Source organism: Delphinus delphis, chromosome 7 (assembly GCF_949987515.2).
Source record: "Delphinus delphis chromosome 7, mDelDel1.2, whole genome shotgun sequence".
NCBI lineage: Eukaryota > Metazoa > Chordata > Mammalia > Artiodactyla > Delphinidae > Delphinus > Delphinus delphis.
Window position 1 is genome coordinate 15,569,745 of NC_082689.1, and position 27,209 is coordinate 15,596,953.

Below are 27,209 nucleotides of genomic sequence, written 5' to 3' on the forward strand. Positions count from 1 at the left end.
GAAGACCCTCTCCTAACATTCTTGACCCTCTTCAGGTTATGAAATATGAGTATGTGTGTATGAGAGACAGTTAAGATCAGACTTTAAACTAGATCCTAAGGGCTTCCTCCTGTGAGCGCAGGCTCCCGCTCTGCGTCCGTGTTGTGGGTGTAGGTGGGCCCAGTGCTCCTCTCCCGTCCACTTGCCTCTGCGTTAAGGGTTAACGAAGTCTGCAGGTGTGTTGGGATTAGCACTGTAAAGTTGTGTAAGGGGTTTTTCTTTCTTTTGATCTTCAGAAAGGGATGAAAGATAGCCATTAAACTCAAGGGATTAGGTCCCCTCTCTTTAAAGACTTTAGGTACCATAAATATTTCACTTCAGATATAAGGTGAAGACTTGTATATATCTGGGGGGAAATGGGTGTTTTATATTACCAGTTGGAAATTATTCAGTCTCCATTTACAAATTAAATGGTCTTTGCAGAGAACTTCTCTTCCAACCCGGAGTGTACTAAGATCTGAAAAAAATGTGTGTGTTTATATCGTGGTAGTTATGCCAATTTTTCCTCCTCATATTCCTAAACCTTTTCTTTTTATAAGTTCATGTCTTATCTACATTGTGCCTTTTCCGCCCTGGGTGCTCCCTCATTCCACTGAGGCACTCCAAAACTCCTGGTTCTAAAACTTAGAGAACAACCACCCTTAAGAATTATACCCTGCTCACATGTTATAAGTGTGTGGTCGGGTTTTTGGGGGTTTTTTTTAAGCCTTATATTTTGTTTTGTTTTGTTTTTTCCTTTAAATTAACATTATTTAGAAAAGGAAAGTGAGGTTGATGTGCTGGTGGCATAGTTAGTTATGGTTACTACATTTTCAGAAAGTGGTAGGAGACCAGAAGAAAGTCCTGCGTGGTAAATTATAATTGCAGCCCCATTCTACTCTTGGCCAGTCACCTACTCTGTCAGTTTCACTCCAGAATGGAACATTGGGTTTTATTTTATTTTTTTCCCTTTGTGTGATTTCCTAGGATGGGTTACTGGACGGTGGAATGGATAATTTTATATGTATCTAATTGTATTAGAATTAGGGCCCCGGGGGAGGAAAGGATAGGGTTTGGGTAGATGCCAGCCCTAGAGTCAGCCTATTAAGTGATTACTCCTTCCTCCCACCCCATAATACATCATCAGTTATTTAGAACAGATTTAAAACACATTCTGTTGGCCCAGTGGCTTACTATATTTATATAATTCCGCATTTTGTGTTTTGTCCCTGAATTTGGGGACTTATGTGTGGTTATTTTTATTAAAGCTCATGATGATAGCTTCTATTATTGGCTGTGGTGTATGGGATACACTGACATTCCTTTTCCAGTGTTCCCCACCCTCCTTTTAATTTTGTTCTTTTTATTATGGAAAATTTGATAAAGTACCAGATTGAAGGCAGTTACAGTATGTGGATTTGAACCCCAAAGTATGTATTAGTAATGTGAAGAAAGGGAAAAGTAAAATTGTATGAGTGGATGATTTTTAGAGATGGATTATATAAAATACCAGATGAATTAGTTGAAAACAGCCAACGGCAGGGGTATTAAAGATTAAGGAATTAAGCCTCATGCTTGATAACACCATGGAGCTTTCAGATTAAGGGTCTGCTCAGTTACCGCCTTAAGCTTCTACTTCCGATGCTTCACAAAATTATAGGAATAACTCTATGTGTAAAGCTTATCCGAACTTTGGGCCTATAATATTACTCCAAAAGAAAGACGGGGGCAAAAAGAAACTGTGAAAGGTGTTTGGCAACGAGCAAGAGAGGGAGCTCACAAACTCTTTGAAGGTCAATTAGCCAGAAAATGTGCTGAAGACTGGGTGCTGTGCTGATTACTGGCCCAAGAATTGCCCCCAAGGTCCTCAAAGTGGTCCTGCCGTTTGAGCACAGAGAGACAATTATAGACCTTGAGGAGATGCTACAAAAGCTTTAATTAAGGGACTTACTTACACCCCACTAAGTTCTGGAAATTAAATTCTTGTTTGTGCTTAACTGATGTTTCTTTTGTCTGGGTTTCCACATGTACTTCAACAGAGGACACTATTTTTCTCAAGTCTGTTTTCCGTTCGAAGCCATTTTGCTGTGATGGATACCAGCAAAGCTGAGGGTTTAAACGGTATAAGGAACGAGATAGAAAAGTGGGCCGAGAGGCTTTTTGCTGGAGAGTGTTTTGGGCACAGGTTGAAAATTGTAGTATTTATGTACCTTGGTACAACAGTAAACCAGAACTCTGTTTGGGCCTAGATGGGTGATTAAAAGAAAAGGAAGGTACTGTGTAGAATTTGAATTTCAGAATTCCCACTCACAAGGCAGCATGATTTCCCTTGAATTGGCAGCTTTATGACTCTGGACACAGCAGGCTGCTCTTGTCCAGAAATATTTTTGTTTGCTAATGAGATCAAAGTAGCCTCTGGCTACCATCCAGGTCTGATTTTTCCTAAGCCTAGACCCATATTTAGGTTCCATTCAGATGTGACTTCTTTTACTTCTGGAAAGACTCTGATTTAAGTTGCCTTGGTCCTAACTAGAGCATTGTGATCACATTGATCCGCTGAGCTCCCCTCCTGCTGATGGAGGAGATGCTCTCATCTTTGAACTCGGGCCTAATTGCTGCCTTAGTGGGGTGTGTTCCCTTTTTTTTGTTAGTGAAGCAATTCTCTTTTTCATCTGCCCTTCTTTGAAGCCATTCACTTCTGTCTGCAAAGTTTGGTTTGAACCATAAAGATTTTTTAAAAGCACTGAGAAATGCTTATGTTCTAGTAACTTAAAATTGTCTCTCAGTATTTCTAGTTCACATACATCAGTCAGGTGGTACAGTTTCTCTCTGGGCCCCTTACAGACTTGAAGGCACTTCTGTGTGCCTCAGTTTGTCTGAAGGAGAGACCTTTAGCCTTGCTGTAACTCAACAGAGGCATCAATCAGCAAATCTTAAGACCTTGTAGAAATGAAAAATGGCAAGAAAGTTAAAATTGTCATCACCGGTTAAAATGTGCGGTTTCCGGCAAAGTGGAGTTTATACAGAAATCGCATTATTGGGCTTAATTTTCACATGTGGATGGGAAGGGGAGCGTTAGCATTGGATGAGAGGGCAGAGGACCCCTTTGGTGCCTGCTTCACTGCGAAGCAGCTCCTCTGTGGGGAGGGCCTCTGACCCGGGACAGTTTAGGATGCTGTAGTGACTGGGACGGGTCCGTGCTGGGCTGAGAGCTTTTGACAGGTGTCATTTAGAATGTTCCCACACCTGGATATGTTTTAAATAATGCATAATATGAATTTCAGTTCTTTTTGCTTTTCTTCGGAAAGGGGGAAAATTCTATTTAATGATATGAATATTCTTTTGTTTGACCAAGTATTTAGCTGGTTAGTGAGCTTCAGCAGTTTGGTGCAAACTTCTGGAGAGAGAGAGGTCCAGCTGGCTTATCATGCCTGCCAGCTGAAGAAGAACGTGACTGAATTTTGCTTAAAAAGCTCTGATTCAGAAAGTTGCTTTATGACGTACAAATTCTAAGTTCTTATCTCTTAGGCTTTATTGCTAACACTGTCAGAGCTAGCGCATCTGGCTTAGATTCTCAAATAGTTTGGTTTTATGCTTCAGTTAAAATGAATCCAATCACATTGGAATTTGAAGATAGATAAAAAGGAAGGATTTGGGTACAGTGAGGATTCTTAAACATAGCAAGGTTATCAGGGAAGTTCTCGAAAACTTCCTCTCTGAATGGCCTTTAAAAATAATCTGGAAAAAGAAAAAAATAATCTGGTATCTTTTTCAGATAGTGTAGTTTATTCAGATGTAATTCTGTATAAGGGGTGCCAGGGGTGATGGAATAAATGACTTTGGGGCAGGCCTTTCAGCTCTGATTCTTGGTTATACCACTTACCACCAACACTTTTACAGACTTGTCATGTGAATATTTATTTGGTGGCAGAGGGGGGTGGTCTTTTTTTGGGGGGGGGCCCACACTGTATGGCATGCAGGATCTTAGTTCCCCGACCAGGCATTGAACCCATGCCCCCTGCATTGGGAGCATGGAGTCTTAACCACTGGACCTCCAGGGAGTACAACTTATGTGTTTTATTTTTGGCCTGGTTTTATCTTTTAAGTTAGGTTTTTTATTTTGACAGAATTAAAACATGCCATCTTTGTCAGATTTAGCAATATTTGTCTCTCTCTTAGGCTGTACATTATCGATGCAGTATGGTTTCTGTATTATTTTATTTGATCCCTCTCTCCAAGTGTGGATTAATGCACGTAGCCAAACAATTATGAACTTCAAATGCAGTTCACTGAAATTTTTGCTTTAATGGTGAAGCAGAATTATTTAGTTTGGGGGCATGTGAGAAACAAGGCCACCTTATAATTCAACCAGGTTGCTTTGGGGTTATTTAAGAATGACAGTTAAAAATATTTTTCAGGAAAACATCCTTCTGTATAGTCGTCCTGTGTCTCTGTGGTGTGACGGGTGCTGACTTAATGGTAGCACGCACGCGCACACACACACACACACACACACACACACACACACAGTTCTGTGGTTCTTCCTTATGCTGACCTTGGAACCATTAGTAGAGACTCAGAAGTTTACTCTTTCATAACTAACGCACTCACTCTGAAATGGCGGGCTGGAGGCTTGTGGCTCGGCATTTTATAGTTGATGCCAGTAGATGTTTTGGGTGAATCAGTCAGGAGCTGCGGACCTAATCCCTTTACAAGTTGGTGATGAGAGAAGTGAGTCAGCATTGGCGTTAACCTCAGTGGAGTATGGATCGTTGATGCGTCCCTGTGGCACTGGTAACTTAGTGACTCTGCAGTGGGCCTGTACGTTTGTCTGCTCGCTTGTTTTTAGCTGTTTAAACCTCAAGAACTGTTACTGGGTTAGTAAGCCATAGCCATGCCTTGGCACCCAGATGGGGAGGGAAGCTTCTGCCTGTCTTGAGTAGATCAGAGGCCAACCCAGCCTTGCTCTGGGGCTAGCCTCTGCTGCGGGTTTACAGTAGATGTGCCAGAACTGCTTAGGAAGTTCTCTTTCCCACAGGAATGTGGGTCACATTCTGGTACAAGGCCTACGCCTGCCGATGACAGTGCAGCTCGCGTTTCTCTATGGAATGAGGTAGAAAAGAGTGATGTTTTGAATAGTACATGAATTCAGTGTAGGCTTTAATCCAGCAAGTATTACTATGGAAAAACCTGTTTCAAAACAGGTTCTTCCCAGGCAAAGTCGTTGGTTTTACATTTCATTTTTCCCTTTGTCCTCTGTAGAGCAGTTCCACATCTGCATACTTCCCAAGTCTTCTCCCACCCCTGCTCCTTCAGCCTCCTTTTCTTCATCCTTCCTGGACCGCTGTGATAAAAAACACAGGGCCCTGATTTTCATATTTGCCCCTAACCTTTTCTTTCCTTATAAAATGCTTCTTTTTTTCAACATCTTTATTGGAGTATAATTGCTTTACAATGGTGTGTTAGTTTCTTGCTTTATAACAAAGTGAATCAGTTACACATATACATATAGCCCCATATCTCTTCCCTCTTGCGTCTCCCTCCCTCCCACCCTCCTTATCTTACCCCTCTAGGTGGTCACAAGCACCGAGCTGATCTCCCTGTGCTATGCGGCTGCTTCCCACTAGCTGTCTCAAATGCTTCTTTTTAAGACCAGAAAGTGTGAGGGAGCACTCTTATTTCATGGCCAGTGGTTTAAAGAAGAATAGTTATTTTTCAAAGTAGACTAGTGAGCTTTCAATGTTAAATGTCTATTGACATTTTTTCCAGGAGAAACGTTGATTTTTCTCTCCCTGTTTTTCAGGCCCTGCATTCTTCCCCGGGCGATGTGCTGAGATCTTTGCCCGGGGTCAGAGCATCGGGAAGCTGGGGGTCCTTCATCCTGATGTTATCACCAAATTCGAGCTGACCATGCCCTGCTCCTGCGTGGAAATCAACATTGAGCCGTTTTTGTGAAGATGGGTCTCTGTTGTGTGGTTCTCGCCCCGAAGGTCCCTCTCTCCTCCTAGGTGCCCTTTAGTTGTCCCCACAGTAAGTCAGTCCACTTGTGCTTGTGCATTAATGTTGAATAAAGTAGAAAGCAGTGTCTGGCTCCGTGGGTGGTACTGCCATCCCCGCATCAGGCCAGCTTGTACGTGAGAGCCCAGTGGGGGGCCAGGAGCTGTTCTGAGAAACAGAGAAGCTCTCCACACATCAGAGCCTCTCACCATCACGTCTGCAGGACAGAATCCTGTTCTTTTCCCTGATGAAATGAGATAGCTGATTAGAGCACACGTACGAGATTAAGAATTTTTAGTTCTTATTTTCTATGTTTGATGCATGTTCATCACTGGGAAACAATAACAGCATTTTTTAGAAAACTTTTAAGAATTAGTGATGGTGTAATAGTTACAGCCTTTGAAGTCATCTTAATTTGAAGTCATCTTAAAGTGAAAGAAAAATGCACATATATTCAAAGTATTTGAGGGTGCATCGGTATTGGCTACTCTGTGATACTCAGAGATGGGGTTTGTGGACACACAGCACAGATTCATTCTGCTAGAAGAGTTAAAAGGGACACACTGGTACCAGTGCACTATGAACATTAGGAAACAATGAAGAACTTATTTTTGTCCTAGGCCATACATTTTATTGTTGTCAGTGTTATAAAACCATGGCTTTAAATAATTAATATAGCTACTAGTTTCTGTCTTATTTTATACAGAGGTATTAGGTCTCTCCTTCTCTGAAGCTAAGCTTCTGCCTTGTCTTAACCTCCTAATTTACTTTAATACTTTGATCTAGAATCCTCCAGTAGGTACCATGTATTGAAAAAAGCTGGGTGTAATGTTTGAGAAAAGTTCTGTTACTGTTGAGATGATATGAAACACAATAAACTGTAAAAACAACTTCAAAGTAAGTCCCTGTAGAAATAGCTAATAAGGATAGACAAGAATTTTGTTTATGGAGCTTTTGCTGCACCTAATACTAATATTACTACCTTGAATCAGGGCAGCAATGTCCAGCTTAGCAAGATTTGTGAACGTACAGACTGCCATCTCCTCCTTCCCAATCCCATTGTAAGCTGATCCTTACATTTCAGTAATGAAGTGAGATACGCCCATTAAAAATAATGCTCGTCAGAAGGTTTGTGTCCAGCATTCATAGATTTCTTATAACTTAAAGACAACCCAGTTTTTAAAAAACGGACAAAAGACGTGAACAGACATTTCCCAAAAGAAGATAAATGAAATAAGCACATGAAAAGATGCTCAACATCATTAGTCATCAGGGAAATGCAAAGAAAAAAATAAATACGAATTAATATGGCTAAAATTAAAAAGACTGACTATACCAAGTGTTGGCAAGACTGGAACTTTCATGTGTGGCTGGTGGGAATGTAAAGGGATAACGGCCACTTTGGAAAATAGTTTTGCAATATGTTAAATCATGAAACATACATCTGCCATCTAGCCATTCTACTCCTAGGTTTACTCTACTCATATGGCCATACAAAGATTTTTATGCAAATGTTCACAGCAGTGTTATTCAAACAGATGAATGGATAAACAAATTATAGTATATCTATACTATGGAATGCTTCTCCGCCAAAAAAAAACGACTGATACTCAGAACAATATGAATGAATCTCAAAACACTAAGTCCAAGAAGCCAGATGCAAGACTACAAGTGATTCCATTTATATGAAGTTCTAGAAAAGTCAAATTGATTGACTGGCTAGAGCCTGTGGAAGGGAAATTGACTGCAGAGAGTTAAGAGGAAACTCTTTGGGGTGATGGAAATATCTATACCTTAATTAAGGAGGTTGTTAAAATGTAGGTTACACCTCAGTAAAGCTGGGAGTGAAAAATTAATGCAACATGTTGTATTTTAATACGAACACCAGCAGATGCACACAAAGGGTAAAAGCATGAATTTTAGAATCGGCATGTCTGCACATGATGGCTTACTGGTCCACTACCGTTAGTGAGACATTCTCCCCCAGTTTCAAGTTCGCTATGATTGAAATCAGGGTGAGTCATGTGATAGCCATTGTTGAAGTGGGTGGAGCCATGAGTTCTGTTAGCAGCCAGCCACCTGGATAATTTTTGGATGGTCAGAAACAACTTGTAATGAAAAACCCAGTGATACCTAACTGTATATCCCAGCATGAAAGGGGTAAGAAGATCAACTCCATCCATCATGTGGAGGTTTCTGCCCTCTGAAGCAGGAGACAGCAGGAAGAATAACAATATCGGGTACATGAGAAGAAGAAGAAACGAATCTTCGGCTTAGAGTGGAGGCCCCGCAGCCAGATCGTCTTACACTCGCCCCCGTGAGGCATTTGAACTGGAGCCAGAACAGTCTGTGGGCACTGCCTGCCAGAAAGCTTTTACTGGAGAAGACACACCTGTGTAGCAAAAACTGGGAGCCCTCGTATTAAAAGAGGAATTAGATATAATTGAGTCCTGTTCTAGCTTACAGATAACTTCTGCAGCCTGACATTCTTGCATTACTCTTCAGTTTATAAAGTATTTTCACATGCGATTTTGTCTCAACATTTTAATTTCTTGGTTTAACAATTGTAGGAGGGAGTTAGAATAGGGATTCTCCCTGTCTTATAGGATGAGAACAATTGACAGAGATTAATAATGTGCCCAGATGTCACATGGCTAAAACGTGGGTTTGTGACACCTAGTAAGAGTGACGTAGAGCCCATGGGTCACTCAGTGTTTGGCATTATTTACCTACTTACCCAAATGCTGAGGTTTTCTTTTTTTAACCAGTTTTGTTTTTTATATATAAAATACTAAAAAACACAAAAAATTAAAACTTCACTACTTTGAAAAACTGTACAAAGTAAGACCATCCCAACCTAATTTACCCTTCCTTCCGCAATCCTCTGAAGTAACTAACCATTGTTAACAGTTCACGTTGTTTCTGACGTTTTCCTTAGACAGTCAGACCCACACACATGCTCAGCTTTAGGGTCATGCTTTACTTACTGGTTTCTATTTTCTATAGTGTATTTCATGACATTTCACTTAATATGTCCCATTTTTCCAGGCCAGTACCTTTAGACCTACCTACCTTTTAAATGATACAAAGTCCTATCGCGTGGATGTCCATAATTTGTTCAGCTCTTCCTCTGCTGATGAGCCTTCTGTTGTTGCCAACTCTGCAATTACAAAGAGTGCTCCAGTGGACTTCCGTATGCCTCCCCCTAAAATAGCACTGGCTTAGGGACCATGAAAAACCATCCCTAAAGATACAAGACTGTAACTATCCACATTTGGTATTGTCTTAGATATCTGAATACCACACTGGAATATCTTAGATATTTCTTAGATGTGACTTTTGTTCTTGAGCTGTATATAATCTCAGTACGTTCGATTTCTCAATGCAGGGCATATGAAATTCTGCTACTACCTTTCACATAGGAGTAGCCTAACTAGGAACCAGCTCGCCTAGCCACTGCTTCTGCCCTCGGTAGTGATGGGCTCAGCACACACAATCTTGTCTCGGTGTTAGCCTCTGTGCTTGGTGTTTCCTGTAAATGTCACTGACCCCAGTGCTTGGTACTGACTTGGCTCTTTTGTCTGTTTCATCCAAAAGCTAACAGGTGGCCTTAAAGCAATACAACTGCCTTCAGCAAAATATTTCCTCTAAATAAGAAAAGCATTTGACATCTGATCTTCTGAGTTGTGACTTACTATAAGGAGCTTGAATAATTTTATGTATATAATTTTTTTTTAAAGTAGAGGATGGGGCTTCCCTGGTGGTGCAGTGGTTAAGAATCCACCTGCTAATGCAGCAGACACGGGTTCGAGCCCTGGTCCGGGAAGATCCCACATGCAACAGAGCAACTAAGCCCGTGCACCACAACTACTGAAGCCCACGCATCTAGAGTCCGTGCTCCGCCACAAGAGAAGCCACCACGATGAGAAGCCCACGTGCCAAAACGAAGAGCAGCCCCTGCTCACCGCAACTAGAGAAAGCCCGCATACAGCAACAAAGACCCAACGCAGCCAAAAAGAAATAGATAAAATAACTTAAAACAAACAAGCAAAAAAACTTAAAAAAAAAAAAAAAGTAGAGGATGGCATATGTAATCAGATTCAAGGCAGGGCTCACCTCTGGGACAATCTGTGAGCAGCTCCCTAAGGCCCCTGACCAGAGTCCATGTGGGGCAATCGGCCTCCTTGGACAAAGGCAGAGGAGCCACGTGGCAAGTACTTGACGACAATCCGGGTGATTTTCATTTCCACTACCGCCTGCTTTGTTTTCAGGTTGCCTGCCCACCTTCAACTTTCTAGTAAACAGAAAGGATGACTGTAAACATGTAGACTGTGGGTTGAACAAACACCTCCAGGAGAGGGTTTAATTGAATTATGTAAGGCTAAAGCCCTGTTTCTTCTCCCTCATGTGACCCATGCAGTGCAGTAAAAATATACTTGAGGCCCACACTCAGGTTCTTCACTCCTCATCCATGGGTTTGGGCTTGATTGTCTCGGTTTAAGGAAATCAGGAACATGACATGTTCTGCATTAGAACACATTTTGAAAAAGCCCTCCCCCACCCCCCACCAGGTGTTAGGAGGTGCTGGCATGAGAGAACTGCTCCAGCATTTGAATTATAGGACTTGTCAGACATGCAAAGCAAATCTGCCCTTAAATATTAAGACAGAAAAGTGAGGATGTTGAGGAAATGTGCCTGCTTGGTTCCAAACCTGGTAGAAAAAGAAATTTCCTACATTCCGCCCACCCCTGAAATGAGTACCTACTTAGGGCCAACAAGAAACCAGTTGTAACGGAGGCAAACCCGTGTAGACATCCACACTGGTGCTGAAAGGCTACTCAGAGACGGACGGGATTCACTGGAGATCTCTTAGCTGTGACTGTCGGGCACAATGTTTAAACACAGAGCACTGGCAGTGAGCCTGCGGCAGATGAAGTAAAATAAGCCAGACGGAAAGGTGCCCCAATAGCAAACCATGCTGTACGGAGGAGAGAGATCGTGTAGGTGAGACAACCTCTGGGAAACACTGAGCACCACTGTCACGGGGAGGCCCTGGACAGGGTTTGTTCTGGAGCATAATGAAAACAAGCATGGATCGGCTGGACCTGACTGACCTCCCCTCCAGTCTTCAAGTTAGTTCAGCGTCTTGCATCCTAGTTGATCCATACATGTAGTCTTTACTCCCTTCTTCCCAAGGAACATTTTCCTCCTTTGCTTACCCATCTACAAATCCAAATGAAATACGTAAAGCAGTGGTTTTCAACACATTAGACACCAGGCAACGAAGGCCAGTGATCCCCCGAGAGATAGAAAAGAAACAAGGTGAGGCCTGTGATTCTCCAGCTTACGGCCTGGAGAGAGTCCAGGCTGTGGTGCAGCGGTGGGGGCCCAGGTGGAGGTCGGAGGTCTTCAGGAGTTGAGATGGAGCTGGGAGTCCACAGAGGCCGAAGTGGCTAGAGTTGGCAGGGAAGCGGTAAGAGCCGAGGAGAGATAGGCAGAGGCCCCGCCCTTGAGTCTTAAGTTGAGCACTGCCAGTGCGTGCATGTGAGGGAACTGCTCAGGAAGAGGAGACCGCCTGGAACATCCACAGACGTGAGGGAACTGCCCTGGGAGCCCACACGAGGTGGGCCGGAGCTAGCAAACCTCGGAACCCATGGGGAGAGTACCCAGAAGGGCTTTGCCTCCGTAGTGGGGAGACCAACTCGAGACTAAGCGTTACTCTGGTTCAACCAATAAAGCTTAAAAGTAAGGTCCAGAAGAATCAAACTACTTCCAAGGAATGAACTGCGTCCTAGAACAAAGAATATGTATAGTGATAAAAAAATATCCAGCACCCAACGCTGTAAACGTCACAGTATCTGGCATCCAATAAAAAAAGTATCAGGCAAAGAAACTGGCAAATACAACCAATAGGAAGGGGAAAAATGAATAAAAAAACAGACTGAAAAATTACCTAGCTGATAAAATTAATAGACAAGGATATTATAACTCTATCCCATATCTTTAAGAAGCCAGAGCGAAGATTGAACAAGTCGAGACGTGGAAGATGGATATTTTCAATTTCTAACAATGAAAAAACTATGATGTTGGAGATAAAGTAGAAAGGGATACCCTGATGAAAATACTATTACCTATTTAATAGCAGCAGAACTGATTGACTCACTTCATGAAGAATTTACGTTAAGCTGTGGTTTTATTCCCCCACAGCAAAAATAGTTTTCCAGCCAAATATTTTTATCAGTACCTAATTAAGATGGCTAAAATGGTCTGTGTTTAGTGTGCCCTGTGCACGGTTTCCCCTGTCACAGGGTCATCCACCTGGTTCCCACAAGACACTGCAGACTGGAAGCCCAGGAGATCCTGGCCCCTATTTAGGCTCACGCATGCAGGTAGACGGCATGATGGCAGTACCAACTGTCACCCTGCCCCACCTGCAGTGCTCTAAGGCTAGCTTTGTGTGTATTGAAGAGGCATTGACATTCTTTGAACCTCTCCACTGAGAAAGAATCTGGCTTGTGCTCCAACCAAGGGGACCCTGATGTTATAGCGAGAGAGTGCCAGCTACAGGTGCCAACAGGTGTGTTGAGTGTGTGCAGCAAAGAAGCGTCCCAGTCGGAACTCCAGCTACATCCCTGCTTGTCTTGCTGGCTTTTGCTTGCTATACAGACAGGCGTGGAAGAGGAGAAAGGATTTTGGCTTCTTATAGATTTCCCTTGTCTCATGAGGCTACAGTTTTAAGAATTTAACATTCTATTCATGGTCCACATTCAGTGCTCATTCTTCTTAGTATGCATCCTGTACGTAGTCAAGTCTGCACTACAGGTGTGCCCCACCTGAAGAAAACAATGCATGCGTGGTGTGTCCCAAATAATCCATTAAGGAGCCTTATGTTTACAGAAATGAAGAAGTGCCATGCCATATGACTTAACAGCAAATCCCTCAGTGCACTTAAAATTCACATTTAAACAATCAAAACACAGGCAGCTTTTAGGAAAACATCTATCCCATAGAACGAGATACGTCTATACTCACATCCCACTTGTTTCCAGTTAACCTCTCTTACTAGAGAAACAGGGCTTGGTTCTTGATCATCAAAGAGCAACGTGGAGTATTTACAGGTCCTGGAAAGAGCCAGGATCGTGGTAAAATGTTTTTAAGATGAAGTTTCATGGGACTGCTTCAGGGAGCTGAGCAAAGAGAAGAGGGAAGAGGCACGGGCGCCAAGGGCGCAGACTGAGTCCCTCGCTGCCGTCCCGTCTGCTGAGAGACGAACAAGAACAAGAGGACGTGGGAATGACAGGTTCAGAGCCGGCAGAAAGGGAAGGCACCCACGGGTAAATATTCGAATGAAGAACAGTGAAAGGAGACTAATCACCTGTAGATGTCAACTTCTCTGGATGGTCCCATGTGGAGGCAAGGAAATGGACTAAAGAGCTGCTTCTGCTTCCTTCCTGTTCTCGTGATTCGGTTCTGCAACATCAAAGCCCCTTGCTCACCGTTTATCCCACCCCTGCCACCACTGTTATTCCCACACACACTCACCAGCACGGGTGTGGTCTGTCTTTGTTAGAGCTGGAGGTTTTTGGAGAAGTGTCTCTGGCAAGCTGTGCCCTCACCATGGAGTACCATCTCATCCCTACTGTGCATCACATCCCTGTGCAAACCCCATCTGTTCTTTTTAAGCCTGGCTCACACACTACTTTTCCCACGAGCCTCCCTTGAGTCACAGACCTCAAAGCTGGAATTCCTCTCTCCCTCTTCTCAATTCACACTACAAAGTTATCTTTTCCCTACAGCCTTAACACTTTGGGTCTCGATTGTAATTTTCTGAGCCTGAGTCTCCTCTCTCTGGAGAGAACTCCACAGGGCAGATGAGGTCCCATCCGGCCTCAAGCATGCAGCATATTAGGTATTAATGAAATACACAGCATTCAAGGTACAAATAGGTCCCAGCCTCAGCCCTGCAAAGAAGAGCGTCATCAGCTTTCGGCACCATTTCAAATAGCGAGGGACGCCTAAAGGCAGAGCATATCGTTGCAATGACGTGAATGTGAAATGCGCTCATGTCCATTTTGTTCAGCAGACAACATACTCATCTGTAAAACACACTCAGCTGTTTTACTTACCTTTACCAGCCTCACCTTTAACATTTACCTTTCAATACATAGTGACATTTATCTCTAAGTATGGTTAAGAGGATGCTCTTTAGTATCAAGGACTTGGAGGATAATTAAGCATGCAGTCTTACCACTTCCTGTTCATCACACCTGTGGCTGCTGTGATGCTCACCAACATTTGCACGTGACTGAAGCATGACAGCGACAGAAAATTGTACAGCCTCCTGTTTATTTTTGTCGCCTCTTCTCAACTCAGGTCGCATGAACCCTGAGGATCTGGGGGAAAAAGATCTAGGGAAAAAAAATTCCAAGGTAGCAGAACACTGGGCTTTTAAAGCATTTAATAAATCTTAAAGAAAAATGATTTTATTTTAAAAAGAATAAATTTACATATGGTACATAAGACAGCTGAAAGTTTCCAAAATAGAAACCCGGAGCCTATGGCCCGAAACACCGCATGCTTTGGTTACACTCGGGAAGCATGAGTCGCCTATTTGGGCAAGAAAATCCTGTGCTACGCTGTGATCTGCAGGCACGTGGAGGGGCGATTTCAGCTGTTTAGGGTTTTTAGTTCATGGTCTCGTCTGCGTTTTCTTTTGCATATTCTGTTATGGTGCAAGTCCGAGCAAAGCTGGCCTGAGATGATGGCTGTTTAAAATGACAGTCACAGGATGATGTCCTGGTCCAGAGAGGTGGTGGGCTGGGGGCAGGATGAGGACCGCCAGGAACAGGGCGTGTGTTCTTCCTGGAGGGGCCAACGACCCCAAGGGCTCTGCTGTCACCATTTCCAAGTTCAGGACTGGCCAGACCGCAGGTCCTAAGCTTAGATTGGATACATCACGGTGAGCTGGATTCTGAAACTTCATCTCCAGGACTCCCGCTCAAGAGAGGCTCTGGACCAAGCCTGACGCAAGCCAGCAGGGGGCAGTCTTTCCCCAGAGAGAAAATCCAAAGGTCAGAGACAGAAGGCATAGTCTTTGAAGGGGCGTGTGTGTGCGTGCGTGAAGGAAAGACTGAGAGGGTGTGAGGGTCTAACAGAGTGAAGCGCTGTGTGAAGTGAATGAAGAGGGCTGGCCGAGCTGCAGTTTGAGTCAGGTAAGGACTTTTCCAACCAGTTTCTAAGCCACAGAACTAGTGCTCAAAAACTAAGCTTGGCCTCACCAATATGCACATTTTATTCTTCAGATGCTACATCAAGAGACTTTGAAAAGCGACCAGTCATGACAAATCACGGGTCTTTCTTTAACGAGCTGTGGCTAACATATTCATCCTCAATCCAAATTGTGTAAATACAGCCTTAAATATATAATACAGCTGATCGCAATCCTATTGCTGGGACTTAAAACGAAAGGACACCAGTAAAACGTACACACACACAAATGAATCACCCACACCCACTGCTGTGACAGTGATTATGGCCCTTCTCAAAAGATACAAGTGGAAAAGGCTGATCCTTTTGCTAGTTGGCTTCAGAGAAATCAACTAAAATCATTTCGCGTAAATATTAGCTAGCACTGTGACCTCGGGTTTGGCAGCCTGTGGGGACGGAGGTACAGGGAAGTGCCCCGTGCACTGCATTGTGGGGCGGCCTAGGGCAGGGGTGCCCGTGAGCTGGGGCATCTCCCCATCACGGTGCCACAAATACTGGTCAGAGTATGATCTAAAAACAGGCAAACGGCAGGTCATTTTGACCCCTGCCTTCTAACTATGAAAAATGTCAGAAGAATTTGAAGGAAAATTAGGATGTCTTACAATTATTCTTTTCAATAAACTGGAGCATTAGGTCAAATACTAAGGATCATCACAACCAAAAGGCCAGGGTGCGTATTCAAAATCAGGAGAAACGATGTTCAGTTTTCACGCTGGATGCAGAGGTAAGGGCCTGACTCTCCAGGCAGGCTAATTTTCCCCCGAAGTGTGTGCATGGTGAGGATGCAAGAGGGTTATAAATCGTTGGCTTCAGCAGCTCAGGCGCTACACGCAAAAGACACGTTGTTAATTACATGTTGATACTCACTTTTAAGAACATTGTTGATACCTGTTCCTCCTCATTCTTAAGAACTGAAGAGGAGCCCCTGCAGGGGGTTGTCTGCATAATGACCACCTTCCTAAGTCTAAGGACTCTCCCGAGATTTAAAGGGTGTTGTATTTTGTTGGCTTCTTTTCCTAAGAGAGGCTGATGTGGTTCTTGCATTAATTACCCTTCAAATTGCCAAGAGGTGAGAAAGAGGTGGGAAGATGGAAAGGGAGCCACTGGTTCTATTCAGATGAGCAAATAGATTTAGGAAACTAAGTGGAGGAACAGTGTCAGGGAGGGAGGCCTATTCCTTCTGTCAGGCCCCAGGAAGGATTATGTTCCTCTGTTCTTCTATTGATCCACTTTCACGGACAGACAACACTGTCTTCCCAGTTTGTAAGGAAGCAAAAAAGCTGAAGCAGAGGGCTTGTCCCAAGTCACTCTGATGCAGGACAGAGCAGGACACTCAGATGAGGTGAGAAGGGAGCAGCCAGTTGGGTTCGTGGGTCAGAAGAGGATAGAAATGGTGCCTGGAATCTTGCAAAGTGTACAAACGAGGAGGAGAGGATCCCTGTCCAGTATGCACCTGACAGAGACCAGGATGCATAAGGAAAGCAGGCTCATGCCCGTGACCTCGCCAGCTTTGCCCCCGCGTTTCATGCTTCCCAGCGAGGTTCACAGTGCTCTTTCCCCCCAAGCAGGCACTGTCTAATGTGATCATCACGACCAGAAAGTCGCCCTGTCCAAGGAACGCAGTTTCACGTGGCGCCCCCTTTCTCTTGGACCAACATTCCAGTTTTGGAAATGAGGCTCAGTGCTGGGCAAGGTCACAGCTGAAAAGGAACGCCCGACGTCCAGCCTCCTGGATCATGCCCGTCTCTTTAGGTTCTGCAGAACCCAGGAGGGCTTGTGGCCGTTCCTAAGCCAGGCCACAACTCCTGCCAGCCCAGGACGGGTCCAAAGTCCAAGTAACGGACAGGGTGGGGCGCCTTAAAGAACTCAGCTGGGGGTCTGCCTGGCTTCATCTGCAACATGACGCTTACAGGCTAGTGGTCACGTGAGACCATTTTTCCTTCCATAAAGCAGCAACATTTATCTCAGGTATCAGCAAAACAGACATGTGACTTAGGGAATTTTTTTTTTTTTTTTTTAAAGAAAAATGTGTTGTCAGCTTCCCCACTCAACAGCTTTTTGGTGTCTTGCTCTCATGTCCAGTGAGCTAATTTCCCACCACTTGAGGCTCACAGTAATCCCAGAAACCTGTGTAGCATTGGCACGAAGGTGGTAGCACAGATGCCAACTGACGTGTAGGTGACAAACTTGTAAGGCACTTCGATCTCCAGCCTCTGCCTGGCCTCCTTGTTTCTGGTGACCACCTTGAACCAGGAGTACAACACTTGCAGCGAGAGATTTTGTACGAGTTGACGAACCAGGAGAATCAGCACAATTCCCACAGTAAATTTGGTCAGACCCAAAACTAACAGGTCGCTGGTGAGCGGTGGGATGTTCTGAATAACAGGGAGGGATTCCGTGGGCTTGGACACGAGCTGGAAAAAATGGTTGATCCAGAATCCTATGGTCACCCCAGCGCCGGCAGCCATGATGGTGGTGGTGTCCGCTCTGGTCGGGCTGTAGTAATCAGACACGGGGTAATTGTAACACAGGAAGAATGGTACCACCAGGACACACACAGGGAAGAGGGGGCTGGCCGAGTCCAGGCGATCGATGAGGGTCCAGGCGGGGTAGGTGAGGACGATGAGGATGGTGGTGATCAGGACGCCACCCAGCACATCCTGCAGGAGAGACACAGATGATGTACATCAATCAGATGAGTGCTCCCCTGTATACAGGTATAATTTTGATTCAAATATAATTGATTTGACATTTAAAATACAATTTTTGTATTGTTTTATAATACTTTCTTTTTGCGGTACGGCCCTCTCACTGCTGTGGCCTCTCCCGTTGTGGAGCACAGGCTCAGTGGCCATGGCTCACAGGCCCAGCCGCCCCGCGGCATGTGGGATCTTCCCGGACCGGGGCACGAACCCGCGTCCCCTGCATCGGCAGGCGGACTCTCCACCACTGCACCACCAGGGAAGCCCTAATACATATTTTTTAAAAACTACAGTTGTAGACATTTGAAAATAGGAAAAATACAAACCACAATCACGCTATTCATGCTATGTCTTTTCTTCCAGTTTTTCTGTCTTTTGGAATAAATTATTTTCTTAATGCATAGCTATAATCACACTGTTCCTTCAATCTATCATTATTATTTTTTTTTGAATTCTGTACTTCAAAAAACTTTGGGCTGCGCCACACAGCTTGCAGGATCTTAGTTCCCTGACGAGGGACCAAACCCAGGCGATGGCAGTGAAAGCGCTGAGTCCTAACCACTGGACCGCCAGGAATTCTCTTTATTATTTTTGATTTCATAGTATATCACAAGGGCTGTCATGATCTTCACAGAGGTGGCGTCATCCTTTCTTGGCAGGCAGGGGTCGGGGCTGCAGCTGGCTGGAGGAGGAAGCTGGCTGCTTCGGGAGCCACTTCCTAGCAAGCACACCGTCATTACTTATGGAGCGCGTTTGTCTGGGGTGGTTTGAGAAGACGCTGTAGGTGTGGTGGTGCCAAAGCTCCGCCGTGCCCGTCTGGGTACTACCACTCTGTCTTCAGAGACAGAACTTCAAATAGTGTATAGATTTCACCGGGTGCGTGCACCCTGCTTGATTTAATCAATCCTTCTTTACATTTTAGATTCTGGTTTTCTTTCTTGCTTTCTCTGACCCTCCCACCTTCCCTATTTCTTCCTCTTTCTCTCCCTCCCTGCTTGCTTCTTTCCTTAAACTCCTGTTTAAAATATTTTTAACTCCTTAATGTCATCCACTTTCTTCTTCCTTTAGTGTTCTCGCAGCAAAATTCATTAGGTGAATTCTTTTTTTTTCCCCACACACACACTGTATTTTATTTTTACAAGAGATAAATCAACTGACACCAAGCATTGTAAATGCATGACCACAACAAAAGCAACAGTGATTGCAATTACCAAACACGAAACACACTCATACTAGGTCATGATATTGACATTCAGTCCAGGGATCCTCCACTGTAACAGCTCCTTTACTTTGCAGTGAAAATTGATTTGTATATTTTTGCCTCTGAGTCCCTGTGGGATTTTTTTTTTATTCAAACAGAAAGTCACAAAAACTATAATCATCTTCATCAGTTCACTCAGTCCCATGTAATTAACTTTTTTTATCTTGATCTTTTATGAATTCATCAGTTTTCCATTAGAGTTCTGAAAATGCTTATTCATTCAGTTCAGCAGTAGAGTCAGTTACCAGAAACCTGTACTTGTCAGAGTCTTTTCCATGAATTCCTTGAAGGTGAAACCCTTTTATAGGAACATTTTTGCGAAAGCATCAGAGTACACCCAGAACTGTCTGTAAGTGACAAAAGACTTAAAAATGACCACGGTTAAAGATTTGATGAAAGTTCATACTAATGCAATTGACAAGGAAATTTAGTTATTTCTGAGATATACATTTTAAAGTGATAACTAGAATTAGGACTTATAACATTGTACCAGAACATGTAAGATTTTTAGAAATTTCATGTAATGTCTGAAACATTTATATTAACATATTTCCATACAAATAAGGTGAATTCTTAATGTAACCAAGAGATGAATACATCTAAGTCAGAGAATGAGGAGCTCGCTGTGGTTCTGTTACTGGATTATTTTGAAAGTTTACCATTGGAAAATTGAAACACTTTCCTCCATGTATTGGAAAATCTGGGAAACACCAAAAAGTAAAACACATGCATTGTGGAAAAACTGGAAAGCACTGAAAAGTATAAGGAAAAAAAAACCAGATCCTTATTTCCACCGCCTACAGTTAATGCTGTCTATATTTTGGCGTGTTGCCTTCCACTTTTTTTTTTCATATAAACATAAAGTAGAACTCTAAGGGCTTAGGTTTTTTTTTTCTAATAGCTTCATTCATTATTTCTCTTGTTTAGTTTCTAATAAAATGACATCTGATTTGAGTGAACGATGGGTGAGAATCAGACCTTAGAAATAAACACTGAGGCTACAGCAAATTTCACAGATTAGAGGGCATCCATTCTTCCTTCCAGTGCCCATGTGGGAGTGCCTGCTATATGCCAGACACAGTGCTGGAGGATCCAGTGTGAGCCAAACAATCACCACCACACCTAGGCAGAGCTTAGCTTAGTGGACAGGATTACTGTTATTGAAGAGGGAAAGGGATAAGCCTGTGGATCTTGATGGTCCCTTGGGGCTGGAGAGTAAAGAGTAAACACAGGTAGGAGACACTTCCCACAGGGCCCTAGAGTCCAGTCCGCTTCCTAAAGCCTGCATCCAGGGAGCAACGTGAAGCCACTGATGTCGCTCTCATTGGGTACCAACATGACAAGAGTTTCTGACTGCAGTGAGGAGAACAGATAGGAGAGGGGCAAGCGTGGGGGAAAGCCTTGTGTCGCTGCATGTCCTTCACGTGGCACCTGGGCTTTACCTGTTCTTACTTCTGCCATCACCCTTCTCTTCAAATATCCCTCAGGCTTCACAGTCTCCATGATCTTTCTCCCCATGACCTTCTCCTGTGCTATGATTATGCACGGATGTTACTTTATTTGGGGGGAGAAAAAGGAACAATCCTTCATTTAAGTTTCCTGGTTACCAAAACTTGAGCCAAACTCTTGAATTGAATTTTCTACACCTGTCATCTCCACTTCTGCACCTTGAAACACAAGTGCTGTCAAACTAGACTTAGATGATACACCATTCTCAAAGGCCACTTACTAGACATTTGCTGGTTGTTTCTTGAGCATCTGTCTTTGACCCAATAGCCTCATACCTCCCCTTGGGGATCCATGAAGTTCTGGAAAATTATGGAGTTGGAGCACATGACCTAGGTAGGCCAATCAGTGCACTGTATCTCCTGGTCACCGTGATTGGTGCAGGGGTGGTCATGTGACCTACACCAGTCCAATCAGACAAAATTGTGGGGGTTTTGCTTGCAACTCTTGGAAAGAGGTGTTCTTTCTCTTTCTGAACACTGGGCCCTGTGGACTGACACCCTTCACTTAGCAGACCTTTCATATTCAGCTTTTATTAATATTACCCTGCACCATCTTGGCTCTTCTCTGACCTCTAAGAAGTCTCTTTCTTGGTTTCCTCCTTTAGATCCTAATAGATCCTAAACAGGCATTTTCACAGATTCTGTCTTCAGGCTCTGTGTGTTTTTCTCTGTTGAATAGTTTGTGCAGTTTCTATGTTGTGTTAGTTTCTGCTGTACAACATTGGAGACATAGATTTGACTGTCACGCTGGTAGAGAATGGAGAGATGAGGCCATGGACCTACACAAACTTTTCAACAGAGAAAAACATGTAGAGCCTGAAGACACAGTCTGTGGAAACGCCCATGTTTAGATGCTCCAATAAAAATTTTAATTTCAAAAAACTGGTCAAATAAGCTATTGTATAGTCATTGAGTGGAATACTATGCAACAATAAAAAAGCAAAGTACAAAAGAAAAAAAACAACTATGTCTCCAGGTGTCTCTCTCAAACTTTAGTCCTGCCTCTTCAGACTGAAAGCTAGACATTTTCATTCAGACGTCCTGTCAGCGCCCCCAAACCAACTTGTCTAAGATAAAAGTCACCAAAATGAAAAATGAGTAAAGGAAATGAGCACTTTATAGGAAAAGAAATACGCATGCTTCTTCAACATATAAAATATACCTAAATTTACTCATAATAAGAAGTGGAAATGAAGCTATGCTGAAGAGAAATTAAAATTTGCATTCACACAAAAATCAGTACACAAATGTTTACAGCAGTTCTATTCATAATCACCCAGAACCGGAAAAAAGAAACCCAATGTCATGCAAGGGGTAAATAAACTGTGCTACTTTCATACAATGGATACTTCTCAGCAACAAAAAACAACAAACTACTGATGGAGGTAACAGCTTTGATGAAATCTCCAGGAAATTATGCTGAATGGAAAAAGCCAGTCTCCAAGGGTTACATGCTGTGGGGTTCTATTTATATGACATTCTCTAAAAGACAGAACTACAGGGATGGGGAACAGATCAGTGGTTGCCAGGATCTAGGGGCAGGGGGAGGGTGTGACTACAAAGGGAGAACATGGGGGACTTTTTTGGGGTGACGGAGCCATTCTGTGTTGCGGTGGTGGTTACTCAGATCTATCCCAGTGTTAAAATCCAGAGAACTATACACCCAAGGCAAAATCAATTTCACTGTTCGTTCATTTAAAAAAATAAAATAAAATAAGACATTTTAAACAAAAATAAAAAAGCTGGTGGCCTCTTTTGTTTTCTCTAAATAACAGTGTTGTGCGTGCTGTGTGTGAACCACTGCTCTGGAAACCCAGAGGTTCCAACGTGACCCCACCCTCCCTCCCCTGCCCCACAGACCACTGAGAATGTACCCCTCACCTATCAGCATTAACAAAATCCAAAAGTTCGACAGTATTCTGTTGATGAAACAGTAGTTGGGGGCAAAGGGACTCTTGTCTCTCAATCATATGAATGCATGGCACAACCCTTATGGGGAGGAACCTGGCAATATTTTAAAAAATTATACATTCATATAACCTCTGACGAACAATCTCACTCTAGGTCTTGACCATGGAGATACACCTGCCTGTGTCTGTAAGGAAGTATTTACAAGCTGTCCATTGTCGTATTGTTTGTAATAGCAGGACCCTGGAAAAATGCCAAGCTCTACCTAGAGGGGCCAGTTAAATCTAAGCGTGGTCTATTCATACAATGGAATACTCTGCAGCTGTAAAAAGGATGAGGAAGCTCTGGTGTGGAAGTTTAAAACGCATGGTACTGAACAGTATGTACAGTATGCTACCATTTTCCATTTTTACAACGATGGTAGAATACATGGATACATTTTTACATGATACACAAACAGGTTCACTTGAATGGCAGGGGGTGGAGCCGGCAAGGAGGCTTTTCACAGGATACCCTTGTGTACCTTTTGAATTTTTTTTTTTTGGCCACATCACACGGCTTGCAGGATCTTAGTCCCCTGACCGGGGATCAAACCCGGGCCCCCTACAGTGGAAGCGTGGAGTCCTAACCACTGGACCACCAGGGGATTCCCCTTTTTGAATTTTATATCATATAAATGTACTGCCTACTCTAAAAAATTAAGTGAAAATAATTCCGTCTCTCCTCTTCCAAACAGGATCTGCCTTTCAATTCCCCACATGAAGTGGGGATCTGAGGTGAGTCTAGTGGTGTCCTCCACAGGGGACTGGGCATATATGATGATGGAGGCATGCGACTGTCCTGCTGAACCATCACCTGCTGAGGACTGAGGGCGTCTTTCTGCGAGTTTTAAAGGAAAACACAGTTTGAGGGGAGGAGCAGGGCCTGCCCACAATGAACTCGATACTCCACACAAGCCTCTACTTTCTCAGTGGGGAGACGAGGTTCTGCTACTCCGAGTGTCTCCTGGCAGCCCCACTGAACTCGAGTCTGAGCCCTGAGGAAGTCAGACAGGATGGAAGAGTCATGTTGCCTCCATCTGCAAAACACAGAGCTAAAGAATGCTGCCTGGGGCTTCCCTGGTGGCGCAGTGGTTGAGAGTCCGCCTGCCGATGCAGGGAACACGGGTTCGTGCCCCGGTCCGGGAGGATCCCACATGCCGCGGAGCGGCTGGGCCCGTGAGCCATGGCCACTGAGCCTGCGCGTCCGGAGCCTGTGCTCCGCAACGGGAGAGGCCACAACAGTGAGAGGCCCGCGTACTGCAAAAAAAAAAAAAAAAAAGAATGCTGCCTGGAGACCCTTCCGGCAGAGGGCTCTCCAAAGGGAGGAACCCATTCTGCCTCATACCTCCAGGCCACAGTGCCCCATGTGGGCACTTTATGACACCATGACAAAGGTAGAGCATCTGTATCATCCACTGTGGCCCTTGAATTAGAGTCATGGGCACAGATCTGCTTTGCCTGGTGAAGCAGCCGAAGAGTCACTGGGACACGCAGAGCAGCAGGGAAGGATGCCGATGGGGCAGGGACAGCAGAACTCAGAGAAACAATCCTAGACTGGCTGCTGGGACAACACCAGAAGGCTGCTGGGCCTGGAGGGCAGTGGGCACGACCAAGTTGCTCGAGGTCACAGCCTGGGCAGAGAGCAAGGGACCCAGCAACGTTATCTTCACATCATGGTGTCCGACAGGCCAACCGTGGCGCTAGGGACTCGGACTGGTTCCTGAGCAGATGTGAGACTCCTTTTGCAAAGTCAAGACATTTTTCATGTGGGCATTTCTGTTAGGGTTGAACTGTGTTTAACGCCCCCATTTCTGTAGGGGTTAAACACAGTTTTGCAGAGGACTAGAGGTTCGGAGTGACCCTGTAGGGCTCAGAGAAATTCATTACTTATACATATTTCTGTTGATGGGCACCCCCCACCCCCAGGCTCCCTGGCTGCAGAAGCTCAGAGTCCTAATGACTTCCTCTCACCACCTCTGACCAGCAGTCACAGACCCCCCCTCCTTCATTCACAAGCTCCTGCCGTCACCTCTGAACACCCACTCCCCCACCCAGACCTTCATTTCCCTGCCTGCCGGCCAGTCTCCTGTCCACAGCATTCACTGATCGCCTTCCTAGTTGCTGTTTCAATAACCAATGTTCGCCAGTTTCAGTGTGCATTGGAATCACTTAGGACAATTATTAAGGTGTAGATTTCAGAGGCCTGCCCTGATTCTGATCTGCCGTGTGGCCCGGGAGCCTGCATTTTAACACCTCAACATGATGCTGAAGTAGTGAGTCTGAACAGAAACGACTCTGAGAAATACCAACCTCTCGAGGACTGAGCCCTGCTTCAGATGGGTTTGATTAACCTACCATTCCAGGGTTTTCTCTCACTCCTTTCCCATTTGAACATTCCACGCCAGTCAGATAGGTCTCCTTGCTTTTCCCAAACATGCCTTGCACAATTTTATCATAGTTTTACGTTCCTTTTATGTACAGCACATTTTAACCATCTCTATCAAGATCTTATCAGCTCATCTAAGGCTCAGCTCAAAAGCTACTTCCTTTCCAGAATATCTTCCTGTACCTCCACAGTTGGAAATAACCTGTGCCTGAACTGAATGTAAAGGTACTTGCTTAACAGCACTCAAAAAGCCCCTCCTTTTTTGCTTTTAATTTTATTTATTTTTTTTATACAGCAGGTTCTTATTAGTTATCCGCTTTATACATATTAGTGTATATATGTCAATCCCAGCCTCCCAATTAATCATACACACACCTCCTCCCGCTGCTTGCCCCCCTTGTTGTCCATACGTTTGTTCTCTACATCTGTGTCTCTATTTCTGCCCTGCAAACCGGTTCACCTGTACCGTTTTCCTAGGTTCCACATATATGCGTTAATATACGATATTTGTCTTTCTCTTTCTGACTTACTTCACTCTGTATGACAGTCTCTAGATCCATCCAAAAAGCCCCTCTCTTAAATTGCCTTTGCTGTAGTTAGGTGTTCTCATGCTTTTCTCCTGAGTTGATTATGACGGTCTGATCAGCGAGGAGGAAGTTCTCTTGCAACTGGACATCATTCCTCAAAGCTCCTAGCACAGTGCCTAACAGGTAGCAGATATTCAGTTACACAGATTATGGGAATTTAATGCCTTTCTCTTTCCTGAATATCCATAATATTTAAAACCCACTGTTACCATACATCAAAGAAAATGTGCCTTCCTTCCCTCTGTCTTCCTTTGTAACTGCAGTTACCAAATTCCGGGCATCTGGTTGGAATACTAATCGTAAACTCATTCTGTTCCTCTTCAGTGCATCAGGAGATGAGACAGTTTTGGTCCACAGCCCTAGCATTTGAGGCGAAAGTAATTTGGGCCAACGTGGCTGCTGCTGTACAGATTTTTCCTTCTAGCCACACAGTTGGATTTTTAGCCATAAAAGGTGGCATTGTAATAAAGACAATTTAGGTATTTCCGTAATAAAAATACTTGAACCATTTCTAATGAACTTTCTAATTTGGGGCTCTATGTTTCTAATAATAAACTTATTCTAAACAGCTCCTAAAAAATAAGGATGAGGGCTTCCCTGGTGGCGCAGTGGTTAAGAATCCGCCTGCCAATGCAGGGGACACGGGTTTGGGTCCTGGTTCTGGAAGACCCCTCATGCCACGGAGCAACTAAGCCCGTGCGCCACAACTACTGAGCTTGCGCTCTAGAGCCCACGAGCCACAACCACTGAAGCCCGCGCGCCTGGAGCCCATGCTCCACAACAAGAGAAGCCACCGCAATGAGAAGCCCGCGCACCGCAACGAAGAGTAGCCCCCGCTCACGCGCAGCAATTTAGGCCCAACGCAGCCAAAAATAAAATAATAAAAATAAAAAATAAGGACCAGAGTGCTTGAAAATTCAAGGACAACTTCTTTACACTAATTTCTTCAAGCTACTAAATTCACAGAAATGAAAAACTCACAAAATCTTCATCTCAGGATTGGATCTGCTGTTTTCATTTTAGCAAGTTCTAAATGAGGAGGTGATTTCTTTGCAACTGCACAGACATGTGTTTGGCACAGTGCATGGGGCCAGAGGGAAGAGTTCACAGTTCTCTGGAATGGCCAAGGTGAGCTGTGGAGCAGAGGACAGTGTACAGAGCACAGTACTGACGTGTGGAGCCACTAGCCAGCCCTGGGATAATTCTGTCCAGAAAAGGTGGATTTGTGGCGGGGGGGGAGGGGTGGAGAGAGAAGAGTGTGTGTGGTTTATAAGGAGGTAGGAATGCTATGGAAGATGGGTAAAAGATAATGATGCAAAAAGCATGATAAAGAAAAGAAGTTAGGGCAAATATGGCAGAATAAATGTGCTTTACTTTGCAAAAAACACATTTAAAACTCCTTTCCAAGAAGAACATAATTAGACTACAACACACACACAATATTCAGCACTTAGACCCAGTTATTCCACTCCTAGGAATTTATTCTAAGAAAATAATCAGAGAGGGACTTGCTGGTGGCGCAGTGGTTAAGAAT

The 27,209-nt window shown here is 44.1% G+C and overlaps 2 protein-coding genes across 3 annotated transcripts in view; one reads left to right on the forward strand and one right to left on the reverse strand.

Annotated features, from left to right (window-relative positions):
* FARSB (phenylalanyl-tRNA synthetase subunit beta) overlaps window positions 1–7,149 on the forward strand; it is a 67,382-nt gene extending 60,233 nt beyond the window's left edge. For both annotated transcript variants that reach the window (XM_060016040.1, XM_060016039.1), the window contains exon 17: window positions 5,822–7,149. In XM_060016040.1, the coding sequence (XP_059872023.1) occupies window positions 5,822–5,973 (152 nt within the window). In that variant the 3' untranslated portion in view covers window positions 5,974–7,149. The remainder of the gene's footprint in view (window positions 1–5,821) is intronic.
* A 10,241-nt stretch (window positions 7,150–17,390) lies between these two features.
* Window positions 17,391–27,209, reverse strand: part of SGPP2 (sphingosine-1-phosphate phosphatase 2) — a 117,621-nt gene continuing 107,802 nt past the window's right edge. Inside the window, exon 5 of the mRNA XM_060015510.1 lies at window positions 17,391–17,942. Within this exon, the coding sequence (XP_059871493.1) occupies window positions 17,391–17,942 (552 nt within the window). The remainder of the gene's footprint in view (window positions 17,943–27,209) is intronic.